Source organism: Coregonus clupeaformis, unplaced genomic scaffold, assembly GCF_020615455.1.
Source record: "Coregonus clupeaformis isolate EN_2021a unplaced genomic scaffold, ASM2061545v1 scaf0999, whole genome shotgun sequence".
NCBI classification, from domain to species: domain Eukaryota; kingdom Metazoa; phylum Chordata; class Actinopteri; order Salmoniformes; family Salmonidae; genus Coregonus; species Coregonus clupeaformis.
Window position 1 is genome coordinate 58,124 of NW_025534453.1, and position 15,174 is coordinate 73,297.

A 15,174-nucleotide genomic window follows, 5' to 3' on the forward strand; every position below is an offset into this window, starting at 1 on the left:
ACCTTAAAGGTTCCAAAATAGATATAGAATTGCCAGATTCAGACATTGGTATCCCATCTGGGAAGATCAAAACACCAAGTCTTGGTATGGCTGACTTTTCTGTATCTGGACCAAGAGTTAGGACTCCAGACCTGGACCTCTCAGCGGCTGAGATGTGTCTATCAGACGTCAGTTTGCCTGACCTCAGTACTCCAGATATTGACATACCCTCAGGTAAATTCAAACTAAAGAAACCACATGCAGAACTCAAAGCTCCGGATTTCGATGTGGATGCCCCCTCTGGTAAACTGAATATGCCCAAATTTGGCTTCTCTGGCCTACAAAGACCAGATCTGGGCATTGATGCTGATGTAAAAACACCAAAGCTAAGTCTCAAAGCTCCCAAGATAAAAGGTGGGCTAGATGCACCTGACTTGTATTTACCCAAAGTCGACCTGAAATCAACCAAATTGGATGTAAACGCTCCAGATATTGACATCAATGCACCCTCAGAAAAATTCAAAATGCCAAAGTTTAAGATGCCTAGATTTGGCCTTTTGGGCCCTACAGGACCAGACGTTGGCATTGATAGAGACATGGATGGACCAGACCTGAGCTTATTATCTTCCAAATTACAACGGCCTGACATGGATGTTGGTAGCCCATCTGGAAAATTAAAGATACCAAGTTTTAAGGCGCCAGACTTTGGCTTCTCGGGGCCAGATGTTCAAGGGCCTGACTTAGAGGTAAAGACTCCAGACTTGGATCTTTCAGCCCCCAAGTTTAAAGGAGGAATTAGTCCCCCAGATTTGGATCTGCCAGATGTTGATCTCAAAGGCCCCAAACTAAACTTTAATGCTCCAGATTTTGACATAGATATGCCCTCAGGTAAAGTCAAAGTACCTACATTGAATAAACCAAAGGTTGACCTGAATGCTCCTGATCTGTATATCGATGGGCACTCTGATAAACTGAAAATGCCCAAATTCAATCTCTTTGGCACATTGTCAAAAGGACAAGGTCTAGATATCAATGCAGGTGTGAAATCCCCAAAGTTAAAAGGTGGGATTGATGCCCCTGACATGGATTTACCAGACATGGCCCTCAAAGCCCCTAAATTAGATGTAAACACTCCAGATATTGACATTGATTCCCCCACCGGGAAATTCAAAATGCCCAAAATGAAGATGCCTAAATTTGGCATGAAAAGACCTGATGTTGACATAGATGGAGATCTAGAGGGGCCAGACCTGAACTTGTCTGCACCCTCAATGAATCTCAAAGGTCCCAAAGCAGACATAAACATTCCAAATGCTGACATTGGAAGTCCATTAGGAAAATTCAAAATGCCAACTTTCAAGATGCCAGATGCTGGTTTCTCTGGACCAAAGGTTAAAGTGCCTGACTTTGAGGTAAAGACTCCAGGCTTGGATCTTTCAGCCCCCAAGTTTAAAGGGGGAATCCGTCCCCCAGATCTGAATCTGGCAGATCTCAAAGGCCCCAAACTAGACCTCAATGCACCAGATGTAAACTCTAATATGCCCTCAGGTAAAGTCAAATTACCTACATTGAAGGAATCAAAGGTTGATCTGAATGCTCCTGATCTGGACATTAATGGCCCCTCTGGTAAACTGAAAATGCCCAAATTTGGACTGTCTGGTACAATGCCGAAATCCACAAAACTGAATCTCAAAGCCCCAAAGATGAAGGGGGGAATTGATTCCCCAGATGTGAATTTACCAGATGCTGATCTCAAAGCCCCTAAACTAGATGTAAACACTCCAGATATTGACATTGATTCCCCCACAGGGAAATTCAAAATGCCCAAAATGAAGATGCCTAAATATGGCATGAAAAGACCTGATGTTGACATAGATGGAGATCTAGAGGGGCCAGACCTGAACTTGTCTGCACCCTCAATGAATCTCAAAGGTCCCAAAGCAGACATAAACATTCCAAATGCTGACATTGGAAGTCCATCAGGAAAATTCAAAATGCCAACTTTCAAGATGCCAGATGCTGGTTTCTCTGGACCAAAGGTTAAAGTGCCTGACTTTGAGGTAAAGACTCCAGGCTTGGATCTTTCAGCCCCCAAGTTTAAAGGGGGAATCCGTCCCCCAGATCTGAATCTGCCAGATCTCAAAGGCCCCAAACTAGACCTCAATGCACCAGATGTAAACTCTAATATGCCCTCAGGTAAAGTCAAATTACCTACATTGAAGGAATCAAAGGTTGATCTGAATGCTCCTGATCTGGACACTAACAGCCCCTCTGGTAAACTGAAAATGCCCAAATTTGGACTGTCTGGTACAATGCCGAAATCCACAAAACTGAATCTCAAAGCCCCAAAGATGAAGGGGGGAATTGATTCCCCAGATGTGAATTTACCAGATGCGAACCTTAAAGCCCCTAAACTAGATGTAAACACTCCAGATATTGACATTGATTCCCCCACAGGGAAATTCAAAATGCCCAAAATGAAGATGCCTAAATCTGGCATGAAAAGACCTGATGTTGCCATAGATGGAGATCTAGAGGGGCCAGACCTGAACTTGTCTGCACCAAATTTGGACATAGAAGCACCCTCAATGAATCTCAAAGGTCCCAAAGCAGACCTAAATATTCAAAATGCTGATATTGGAAGTCCATCAGGGGAAATTCAAAATGCCAACATTCAAGATGCCAGGTTCTGGTTTCTCTGGACCAAAGGTTAAAGTGCCTGACTTTGAGGTAAAGACACCAGGCTTGGATCTTTCAGCTCCCAAGTTTAAAGGGGGAATCAGTCCCCCGGATCTGAATCTGGCAGATCTCAAAGGCCCCAAACTAGACCTCAATGCACCAGATGTAAACTCTAATATGCCCTCAGGTAAAGTCAAAGTACCTACATTGAAGGAACCAAAGGTTGATCTGAATGCTCCTGATCTGGACATTAACAGCCCCTCTGGTAAACTGAAAATGCCCAAATTTGGCCTGTCTGGTAAAATGCCGAAATCCACAAAACTGAATCTCAAAGCCCCAAAGATGAAGGGGGGAATTGATTCCCCAGATGTGAATTTACCAGATGCGAACCTTAAAGCCCCTAAACTAGATGTAAACACTCCAGATATTGACATTGATTCCCCCACAGGGAAATTCAAAATGCCCAAAATGAAGATGCCTAAATCTGGCATGAAAAGATCTGATGTTGCCATAGATGGAGATCTAGAGGGGCCAGACCTGAACTTGTCTGCACCAAATTTGGACATAGAAGCACCCTCAATGAATCTCAAAGGTCCCAAAGCAGACCTAAATATTCAAAATGCTGATATTGGAAGTCCATCAGGGAAATTCAAAATGCCAACATTCAAGATGCCAGGTTCTGGTTTCTCTGGACCAAAGGTTAAAGTGCCTGACTTTGAGGTAAAGACACCAGGCTTGGATCTTTCAGCCCCCAAGTTTAAAGGGGGAATCAGTCCCCCGGATCTGAATCTGCCAGACCTCAAATGCCCCAAACTAGACCTCAATGCACCAGATGTAAACTCTAATATGCCCTCAGGTAAAGTCAAAGTACCTACATTGAAGGAACCAAAGGTTGATCTGAATGCTCCTGATCTGGACATTAACAGCCCCTCTGGTAAACTGAAAATGCCCAAATTTGGCCTGTCTGGTAAAATGCCGAAATCCACAAAACTGAATCTCAAAGCCCCAAAGATGAAGGGGGGAATTGATTCCCCAGATGTGAATTTACCAGATGCGAACCTTAAAGCCCCTAAACTAGATGTAAACACTCCAGATATTGACATTGATTCCCCCACAGGGAAATTCAAAATGCCCAAAATGAAGATGCCTAAATCTGGCATGAAAAGACCTGATGTTGCCATAGATGGAGATCTAGAGGGGCCAGACCTGAACTTGTCTGCACCAAATTTGGACATAGAAGCACCCTCAATGAATCTCAAAGGTCCCAAAGCAGACCTAAATATTCAAAATGCTGATATTGGAAGTCCATCAGGGAAATTCAAAATGCCAACATTCAAGATGCCAGGTTCTGGTTTCTCTGGACCAAAGGTTAAAGTGCCTGACTTTGAGGTAAAGACACCAGGCTTGGATCTTTCAGCCCCCAAGTTTAAAGGGGGAATCAGTCCCCCGGATCTGAATCTGCCAGACCTCAAATGCCCCAAACTAGACCTCAATGCACCAGATGTAAACTCTAATATGCCCTCAGGTAAAGTCAAAGTACCTACATTGAAGGAACCAAAGGTTGATCTGAATGCTCCTGATCTGGACATTAACAGCCCCTCTGGTAAACTGAAAATGCCCAAATTTGGCCTGTCTGGTAAAATGCCAAAATCCACAAAACTGAATCTCAAAGCCCCAAAGATAAAGGGGGGAATTGATTCCCCAGACATGAATTTTCCAGATGCTGATCTCAAAGCCCCTAAACTAGATGTGAAAGCCCCAGCTCTTGACATCAGTGCACCTTCTGGGAAATTCAAAATGCCCAAATTCAAAATGCCTAAATTCAGAGACCTAAAGAGACCAGATGTTGACATTGATGGAGACTTAGAGGGCCCAGATATAGATATCAATGCCCCCACAGCTAACCTCAAAGGTCCCAAAACAGGTCTAAAAATGCCAGATTTGAAGATGCCTGATTTCGGGCTATCTGGGCCAAATGTAGATGAACCTGACTATCACTTACCTGACATTGACCTCTCAGCCCCAAAGCTAAAAGGGGGAATCAGTCCCCCAGATTTGAGACTACCTAAGGGTCACCTCAAAGGGCCCAAACTAGATCTTAATGCTCCAGATTTTGATGTTGATGCTCCCTCAGGTAAACTGAAAATGCCCAAATTTGGGCTCTCAGGCACTATGCCAAAAGGACCAAATCTGGACATAAATGCAGGTGTGAAATCACCATTCAGTCTAAAAATGCCAAAGATGAAAGGTGGGATTGATGCCCCTGACATGGATTTACCAGACATGGACCTCAATGCCCCTAAAGTAGATGTAAACACTCCAGATATTGACATTGATTCACCCACAGGAAAATTCAAAATGCCCAATCTGAAAATGCCTACATTTGGAGTGAAAGGGCCAGATATTGACATAAATGGAGATATAGAGGGACCAGACCTGAACTTGACATCTCCCAAACGTAAGGGTCCCAAAGCAGACCTAAACATTCCAGATGCTGATATTGACAGTCCATCAGGAAAACTTAAAATGCCAACTTTCAAGATGCCAGATTTAGGTTTCTCTGGACCAAAAGTTAAGGGGCCTGACTTGGATCTTTCAGCCCCTAAGTTTAACGGGGGAATTAGGCCCCCAGATTTGGATCTGCCAGATGTTGACCTCAAAGGCCCCAAATTAGACCTCAATGCACCAGATGTAAACTTTAATATGCCCTCCGGTAAAGTCAAAGTACCTACATTGAAGAAACCAAAGGTTGATCTGAATGCTCCTGATCTGGACATTGATAGCCCCTCAAAATCCCCAGACTTGAGGCTCAAAGCTTCAAACATTAAGGGGGGAATTGATGGTCCAGACATGAATTTACCAGATGCTTACCTCATAGCCCCTGATCCAGATCTTGACATCAATGAACCCTCTGGTAAATTCAAAATGCCCAAATATAAAATGCTTAAATTCAGAGACCTAAAGAGACCAGGTGTTGACATTGATGGAGACTTAGAGGGCCCAGATATAGATATCAATGCCCCCACAGCTAACCTCAAAGGTCCCAAAACAGGTCTAAAAATGCCAGATTTGAAGATGCCTGATTTCGGGCTATCTGGGCCAAATGTAGATGAACCTGACTATGACTTACCTGACATTGACCTCTCAGCCCCAAAGCTAAAAGGGGGAATCAGTCCCCCAGATTTGAGACTACCTAAGGGTCATCTCAAAGGTCCAAAACTAGACCTCAATGCTCCAGATATGCCCTCCAGTAGATTCAGAGTTCCAACCTTAGAGAGGCCAAATGGTAGCATCAAAGACCCTGATTTTGACATCAACACTCCTACATTCAAAATGCATACATTTGGGTTGTCTACTCAAAAAGGACCGGATCATGACATCAGTGCTGAACTAGGTTTAAATTGTCAAAGATGAAAGGTGGGATTGGTTCACCAGATCTTGACCTACCTACAGTTGACCTAAAAGCCCCTAACATAGAGGTAGACACTCCAGATATGAACATTGGTTCACCCTCTGGGAAATTCAAAATGCCTCACCTCAAAATGCCTTTCTGGTATGAAAGGTCCAGATGCTGGAATAGATGGAGACATTGATGGACTAGACCTGAGCTTGTCAGCCCCGAAAGTAAACACAGGGATTGGTAGTCCAGATTTAGACATAAATGTTCCCTCTGGTAACCTCAAAGGCCCCCAAGCTGATCTCAATTTGCCAGACTTTGACATTGCTAAACAATCTAGAAAATTCAAACTGCCGTCGTTAAGATTGCCTCAGTTTGGTAGTCCCAATTGAAGGGCAGTATCAGATATGGACTTTATGAAAACGAATGAAATTTCTCCTCCAGAGGCTAAAGTGGATCTAAGAGCATTAGACTCCAATATTAGTCACCCAGATGTCAGCCTGAGCTTGCCCAAAGCTGATATCAGAAGCCCAGAATACGAAGTGTCATCTCATAGTAAACGCAGATCTGATATCCCAGGTGGAGCGCATATAAAAGGTTTGATATTCCAGGTGGCGCACCATATAAAATATCTGATATCCCAGGTGGAGTACATATAAAAGTGCCAGCCCTAAACATAGACATAGAAGGGAAACTGCCACACACTGATAGGAAGTCTAGGAAGGTCAAAGGAAGAGCCAGTTATCCCATTGCAGATATTGATTTGCCAAAAGTTGATTACCAACTGTCTGGTGTGGATCTGAGAGGTTCAGACCTTAACCTTGATGACCCCACAGTGAAATTCTAAATTCCCAAATCCAAGACTCCTAAATTCGGTAGTTATACAAGAATACCCAGTTATACAAGTCTTCCCAGTATTAACGCCTCAGTCCCTAAATTCCCACCCCAAAGTGTGGATTAGTGGTTTCACAGCCAGATTTGAATTTGAGCAGAACTGACTTCAAGGGCAATAAATATCATAGGAAAGCCCCAGCTGGTGAAACCGACAGATCAAAAAAGTCCAAATCAGTCTAAAATTGTAGTGTCCATGTCAAATTTGACTCATGGTTCAAACCCCAATATTTCTGAAGATCAATCATATTTTGTCACTGTACAGGATTTCCCAAACATGTCAAAGATTGAACTGGGAGCCTGAAAAATCAGCACAAGGAAGAGTCAAACCATAGATCTCATACACTCAGAAGTCTCGACTTCAGTTCATCAAATGTGGACCTTGAAGTTCCAGAAGATGAGAACTCAAAAAGGGTCAACATTATGGCTTTCAAAGCTTATATAGCATTCAGACAACTGACTAAATGTTATTTTAGGCTTGTTTGAATCACAATCTTCTGTTGAAACATAATGCAGAAAACTTCTATTACTTGCACTTATTTGTACTTTTTATGTAAATTGATTGACATTTGTTATGAACATGTTGAAAATGAATGTAAATAATAATAATAATAATATGCCATTTAGCAGACGCTTTTATCCAAAGCGACTTACAGTCATTCTCATTTTGTCAATTTTCTTTTACAAAATGTATGACAAGTTGGTTATATTCTGCTGATAAGCTATTTGAAAATGGTGTTTTTACTGTACACATGCTGTATTACAATAATTTGTTTTATCTTTACATTAATGCAACAAAACAATTAATTCAAAACAACTTCCAAATGCATTAGCCTAGGCAACAATATTCTGACTCGATTCTGACAGTAGGCCTTATTTCCCCTATTTTTGCACTTGAAATAACATTTGGCAAATTAATTCTGTCAAGTATGATAAAACATTTAACTCAATTGCTGTTTTTGTATATTTTATGAGTTTGATTAAAAAAATTATAGTATTGCTTCACCTATTAGAGATTTTCACCTCTGCACCACTAGGTGGTAGTCTTATCACACTTGACTTTACACAACATAAACGTCATCAGTACAATACCTTTGGCACCACCGCACTACCTTTCTGATTTTGAAACTGGAAAATACATGATTGTTTAGAAATATGATCTCTTAAAATGCTGTTTTAAAGAAATCGCACGTATTTGATTGTCTTAATCGGGTTTACAGAAATGTGTCGTTACTATATCAGTTAACGTTACAGTGTGTGGTAGAGGCATTACTAAAAGGTTGAGTATTAAAACAGGCTAATGCAACTTTATTGAAGATATGTAGTGGCTGATATGAACAATAGCACACATAAATGCTAATCATCAGATGTCCTTTTCTAAGTTGCCTTTATCTTTCTTTGGAGAGAACTCTCTACCCTCGAATGTATGCATCCCTTACAATTTTGTGGACCCTGCAAGACCAAGTAGGTCTTCAGCTTTTTCATTCATTGGCTTAATCCCTTATCATACACTTAGCCAGAATAGATTCTGACCCTATGCTTGCTTGCAGCTGCACTGGGGTCAGACAGCCGGTGTAAGATATGGCTCGTAAAACTTAATAATAATAATAATATGCCATTTAGCAGACACTTTTATCCAAAGCGACTTACAGTCATGTGTGCATACATTTTTACGCATGGGTGGCCCGGGGATCGAACCCACTACCCTGGCGTTACAAGCACCATGCTCTACCAATTGAGCTACAGAGGACCAACTTCACTCCAGGTATGAGAAATGTGTTGTACTCAGAGTTGTCCCATTATCCCAACTGTTACACCGAGAACATTGAACGACTGCTAAAAAACTAGCAGTCGTTCAATGTTCTCAGTGTAACAGTTGGGATAATGGGACAATTAGGAGTACAACGCATTTTTCATCCCTGGCTTGAGGTCCGTTTTCCGAGCCATATCTCGCACCTGCTCTGCGGCGTCTTAATCTAAACAGGAATCCTGTCCAACCCCAGTGCAGCTGTAAGCAAGCTTAGGGTCGGAATCTATTAAGGCTTCATTGAACTGAGGGTGCGAATTTAACGGGGCAGGTGTCCAAGTTCTATATAGATGCATGTAGACTGCAGGACCCTGTCCAGACACAAAAAGATTCTTCCCTTTTTCTTGAATGCAATGTTGGTCTGTCATTTTCAGAGCATTCATTTCCAACTAGGTCAGATGCTGCCGTCCCTGTACACCTGAGCCCAGTACAGACATGGGTGGAGACGTTGGAAAGGCGGGAGTGTAAACAGTTGGGTTTGGTTGAACTCCACCCTGATGCTTTTGCAGTCCATACCATGTAGAACTGTCAATGTGTAGCCATTATATTTACATTTAAAGGAGTAGTTCATTGTTTTACAACTTGATGTTAGATGATTCCTCACCCTGAAAGAAGTCTATGGGCCAAGAGAAACTAATCCATGGTTCAGTTTTCTTTAACCCCCCTAAGGTCGATCGCCCCCGCATAACTCTAATTAGCATAATAAAAGAATCCCATCAAAATCAGTCAGTTTAAGCTAGAGATATCTATTTGAAAGGTGAAAGGTGACAGAGCTAGAGCAGTGTTTGTCAGACCATGAAACATCCCGACAATCAGTCTTCTCACAAAACTATTATGACCCCTCTATGGAAAGATGAGACTCTCACGAACACGATGGTGTTCTCCGTTTTGCTCTACGAGCCCCAAAACGTCTTGGGACTTCTCTGAAGTCGGTACAGCCGATCTGCCAACTTCTGTCTGTAGTGTCCAAACAGTTTGGGCGACACACTAAAATGACCCCTCTTTGGAAAGCTGAGACTCTCATGAACACATTTTGCTCTAGGATGCCACAAGCCTCACAAGACTCACTAACCTCTGCATGTATTTGTGTATCTTAGGTGTTCTTGGTGCTGAGGTGGGAGAGAGGGGCAAGTATTTCTCTCTGGGACAGAGACAGCTGCTGTGTCTGGCCAGGGCTCTGCTGACTGAAGCTAATGTAAGAACCAGCCCGCACCATCCATCCATATCAATTACTAACATGGCTTTGAATTCATCCATCCAAATTACTAACATGGCTTTGAATTCATCCATCCATATCAATTACTAACATGGCTTTGAATTCATCCATCCAAATTACTAACATGGCTTTGAATTCATCCATCCATATCAATTACTAACATGGCTTTGAATTCATCCATCCATATCAATTACTAACATGGCTTTGAATTCAACCATCCATATCAATTACTAACATGGCTTTGAATTCAACCATCCATATCAATTACTAACATGGCTTTGAATTCGCTGTACCATTATTTCTCAACCATTGTTTCCTCTTTAGATTCTGTGTATTGACGAAGCCACAGCCAGTGTTGACCAAAAGACTGACAAGCTGCTACAATAGACAATCAGAGCAAAATTTCAAGACCGTCCTCGTGTTTGCCCATAGGTAGATCATTTAGTGAACACAACTTTACATAATTTCTTAAATGCTATTGTAGACATTTATACCGAGTTATACATAACTTACGTTTTCATGGTACATTTATAACGTAATTTGATGTCACAATTTATAAAGTCACACCTTGATTCTCTCTCTCTGTCAACAGGATCAACACCGTCATGGACTCAGACAGGGTGCTGGTGATGCATTCTGGGAAGGTAGTGGAGTTTGACACCCCTGCTGATCTGTGCCAAAGAGACGACTCAGTTTTCTGCAAGCTGGTTGGTGGGAGGGGAGAATGAGAGGAGACGCCATCAGAGGACTAATGACAATGGGAAATGTCAATGGGGATCTCTCTCTCTCTCTCTCTCTGTTTCCCCACAGGAGGCCAGTGGTGGTCGGACTGGGTGGACCAACCAATCACCTGTCCAATGGAGGTGGTAGAAGTTGGCCCTATAATAATTACTGGCCCAGGGTTTGATTTTTTTCATTCCATGATCGTTAAGGTTAGGATTGGGGGTAGGGTAATCTGATCCCATGGGGCGGCGCGCAATTGGCCTAGCGTCGTCCAGGGTAGGGGAGGGAATGGCCGGCAGGGATGTAGCTCAGTTGATAGAGCATGGCGTTTGCAAAGCCAGGGTTGTGGGTTCAATTCCCACAGGGGGTATGAAAAAATAATAATGTATGCACTAACTAACTGTAAGTCGCTCTGGATAAAGAGCGTCTGCTAAATGACTAAAATGTAAATGTAAATCCTAGATCTGTGGTTAAGAGTGGAGACTTCTTCCTCGAGGACCACTGACTGACATTTGACCTCAGAGAGTAAGGTCTGAATAGTCCAACCCGAGCGAGATTATTATTTTGCTACCTTTTAGGAAGTCGGGTAAATTTTCTAACCTGGGCGTCGTGGAATTTTTCCGTCTTTTATTTGGAAACACATTAATGGGGTACGAAAGAGCTGATGTAATGAAGAAACATGGAATAAGTACTTTAATTGCTTTTGTATTGAAGGGAGTATTTTATAGCACTATAATGGATTTTGACTGAAAAGTTGTATTCCTAGAGCAAGTCAGTCATTCACTTTGCAGCATTGTCAATCATTTATGAATGTCTGAGATTCCTCTTGCACCTGGTCTGTTGGTAGTATGATCTTTATAGCTAGACAGAGCACACAATAATATACATTCTTCACATAGATAAAATGCATGTTTACACACTGTTTGCTGTACGGATGTGCTGCAGACTAATATAATTTATGATAAATAAAGACAATTTAAAGTTGTTCTTTTTCTATATGTTTACCATTCACACAGAGCAAATTTGTTTGGAAAGCGCCTCGCAATATTGTTACATCTGAGGATTTCAAGCCATTCTGTAGTAGAACTACTGTATATCAGTAATTTGAGAATGTTTCTGTTGTCTTCTAATATACTGTAAGAGAGAACATCTCAGGGAGAATTGTCTTTACGTGCAGCGTTTTCAGTTGTGGTCAGTACTCTCCTGTACTGTACACCTTAAAGGTATGGTTACATAGTAGAATGTTATACGGTCTCATAAATCAGTTCTATTCAAGTCTTAATCCCTAGATCATTCCACACCTTCATTGTTGTGCCTTATAATTACCATGAGTCATGAATGAACACCAAGCTGTCCCTCCCTTGAAACAAGACAACCCTTTGGCACACCTCTGCATTTTTTTATATTACCAGACTATTTGTTTTCCACCTGTCTTGGCGTGGAGAGTGCGCTGTTTTTTTTCTTCTCTATCTCACAGTTCCAGTCTTGAGAGGCCAGGTTTCAGTGATCACCCTGCCTACCTGGACTGGGGACGGTGTGTGACGGTGTGTGGCTGGGAAGGCATGCCGAAGGTGGAACCAGTTTGTCTGCTTTGGGGAGAGTATGCTTCCGCTGACTGAGGCACGGGGTAGGCAGTCCTACAGGAGTACGGACCAAACAGCATGGACCGATAACACTGTGTCGCAACTTTCTCACATCAGTGTTAAACTCCTCAGTGGCTGAATAACAAGAAAAAACGCAGTCAAAATAGCCCAATGGAGCCTAAGGTAAGAGTTATTGTCAACTTTTGCTGAAGTACTCCATCCAGACTATATGGTGCCAGGTACTATTGCTAGTGTTTACGAAGTCCACAAGGATGTCATCGTTGTAGTAGCTAGATGAATATGTCAAGTTTGGAACAGTATGTGCAGGTTTGTAATGCAAATGTCTACAGTAACTATTGGCATGGATGATGTTTTAATATGCTGATGTGAAATATTTTATACCTGAAAAAAGATATTAAGGATGCATATAGAGTTGGAGAAACCATACATTTTGAAGAGACACTCTGAATTGGCATATTTTTGTACAGTAGTATGTACAGTACATATTAAAAGTTAAATATTCACAAGCATACAGTTTGTCTTGAGTCAATAGAGAGTTCATAAAATACAACCTTAGACTTGGAGAAAATCTCAGTTAGCCTCTAATCTCTTACAGCTCTGCACAATGTGAATGAAAGTCAAATAATAGGAATTATTTGAACAGAGTAATTGTCAAAGTGCCATGTTTCATGAAATATGATTGCAGCTTTTAGCTTTCTGTCAGTCTACTCTTCTTTATGAGTACGTATACAGGTAACTGCCAAAATAAAGGAAACACCAACATAAACTGTCTTAATAGGGCGTTGGGCCACCACGAGCCAAAACAGCTTCAATGCACCTTGGCATAGATTCTACAAGTGTCTGGTACTCTATTGGATGGATGAAACACCATTCTTCCTTGAGAAATTCTGTCATTTGGTGTTTTGTTGATGGTGATAGAAAACGCTGTCTCAGGCGCCACTCCAGAATCTCCCATAAGTGTTCAATTGGGTTGAGATCTGGTGACAGACGGCCATGGCATTTGGTTTACATCGTTTTCATGCTCATCAAACCATTCAGTGACCACTCGTGCCCTGTGGATGGGGGCATTGTCATCCTATAGGGCCATAGCCATAGTAGCCAAAATGGGGGCATAGCAGTGGTAGCCAAAATAATGGCCTGCCCAGCATTTTTATACATGATGGTATGTTAATTACTTCATTAACTCAGGAACCACACCTGTGTGGAAGCACCTGCTTTCAGTATACTGTATCACTCATTTACTCAAGTGTTCCCATTATTTTGGCAGTTACCTGTAGTTACCATTCCTAAATGCATTCTTCATAAGGCATTGTTGGGGGTGTGGCATAATTACATTCAATCTCTGCTCCTGAATGAAAGTTATTCCATTCACAATGCAACAGATTGATGAGTTGGTTGAAGTAAAAGCAATAGGGGAATATTTCAAGCAACACATACACTGAGTATACAAAACATTAAGGACACCTGCTCTTTCCATGACATAGACTGACCAGCAATGTTCCCTCAAATTCTTTGCGGCACAGAGCAAATTTCAGGTCTGCTGAGCGCAAACTTCAGCGCTGTGAAATTTCTGTGCAACTTCCAGTGCGCATTTACTGTGAACACTGAGGCTGTACCTGCTTCAAGTTACAGTTTTAACAGTGGCCAAGTAGGCTACTGAGGCTATTTGATTATAATGTGGGCATACCATACAGTGGCGGTCAGTGCCGTTTAAGATGAGGGAGGACAATTTTATTTTTTCATGAGTAGGCCTTATTTCTATTACAGCATCTTGGATGACTGTCATTCATATTCCATTCACCCAGTTCATTGTAACTGGGATAGGTTTAGGCTACTACTCCTTATACCCATCATGAGGTTGCTACAACCTAGCCTATGAATGAAAGTTGACATCGTAGGTGCACACAGGTCGAGAGAAAAATTTGAGATGACAGACAGTGACACATTGACACACAGTTACACATTCAATACTGCCTTTCACACTTCTTGCCTGCTTCTAGCTGATATAGGGTGTAATCATTAGTCCAACAGTTGCAAACAAGAGTTTATATTGGACAAATTCAGGTATGTTTATCCCCGCTTGATCCGTTTGCTTCCGTTTAAAAAATTGGCGGAATGAATACACCCCTGATCACACGTAAACACAGTTCACTTTCATAGCAGCCACGTTGTACTTGTTCTCGCATCTATGTGCTCACCTCCACTCACATTTTCTCTTCACTTGTGGACTTCAATGCACAACACATCAGCTGTATGTGACCAGGTGAAAAAACCTTTCCAAGCCAAACCATATCATCACTGTTACACACAGCCTACATCGTTGTCACCATATTAGCTAAAGTAACGTCATAGTCAACATAGCTAATAGAACTGACGGGTTAGTAAACCCGCTACAATCATGCAGTAACGTTACAGTGTGCAGTCAGTTTAGCACTTACACCGGCGGGTCCCAGTGGCAAAATAATGTGTTTTAATAAATTATTTGGTGACGTGATTATATTTAGTACATTTTTATATAAAAAGGATCACTTTTTAAATGTTTATTTTTATGAAATTCACTGAGGATGGTCCTCCCCTTCCTCCTCTGACGAACCTCCACTGCTACCAGAGTGGCCTACCATCAAAACAATGGAGAAAATGCATCCTATAACATTTTAACATGAAAATAGCTATTCTATCATTCAACCTACAGTAGCAGACAATGTGTGGTGTTCAATGTAGGCCTACATTCCATGAGACTTTTGAAAAAAACATGCAAGGCTTGACATTAACCTGTTTATCCACTTGTCCTTCAGACAAGGGAGGTGACTGAAAATGTTGTTGTGTTGTTTGATACAAGAAACCACTTTACAAAATAAAAAGCATTATTATTCCCATA

The 15,174-nt window shown here is 41.7% G+C and overlaps 1 protein-coding gene and 1 long non-coding RNA gene across 2 annotated transcripts in view; both read left to right on the top strand.

Moving 5' to 3' along the window:
* Positions 1–73: 73 nt before the first annotated feature.
* LOC123486093 (neuroblast differentiation-associated protein AHNAK-like) overlaps positions 74–15,174 on the top strand; it is a 30,292-nt gene continuing 15,191 nt past the window's right edge. The window contains exons 1-3 of the mRNA XM_045217289.1: positions 74–2,688; positions 2,786–6,052; positions 9,851–9,948. Coding sequence (XP_045073224.1) covers positions 87–2,688; positions 2,786–6,052; positions 9,851–9,948 — 5,967 coding nt within the window. The 5' untranslated portion in view covers positions 74–86. The remainder of the gene's footprint in view (positions 2,689–2,785; positions 6,053–9,850; positions 9,949–15,174) is intronic.
* On the top strand, positions 9,792–10,904 carry LOC121534027. Its single transcript, XR_005994527.1, has 3 exons — positions 9,792–9,948; positions 10,294–10,401; positions 10,562–10,904. It is a non-coding gene; the product is annotated as an uncharacterized LOC121534027 (long non-coding RNA).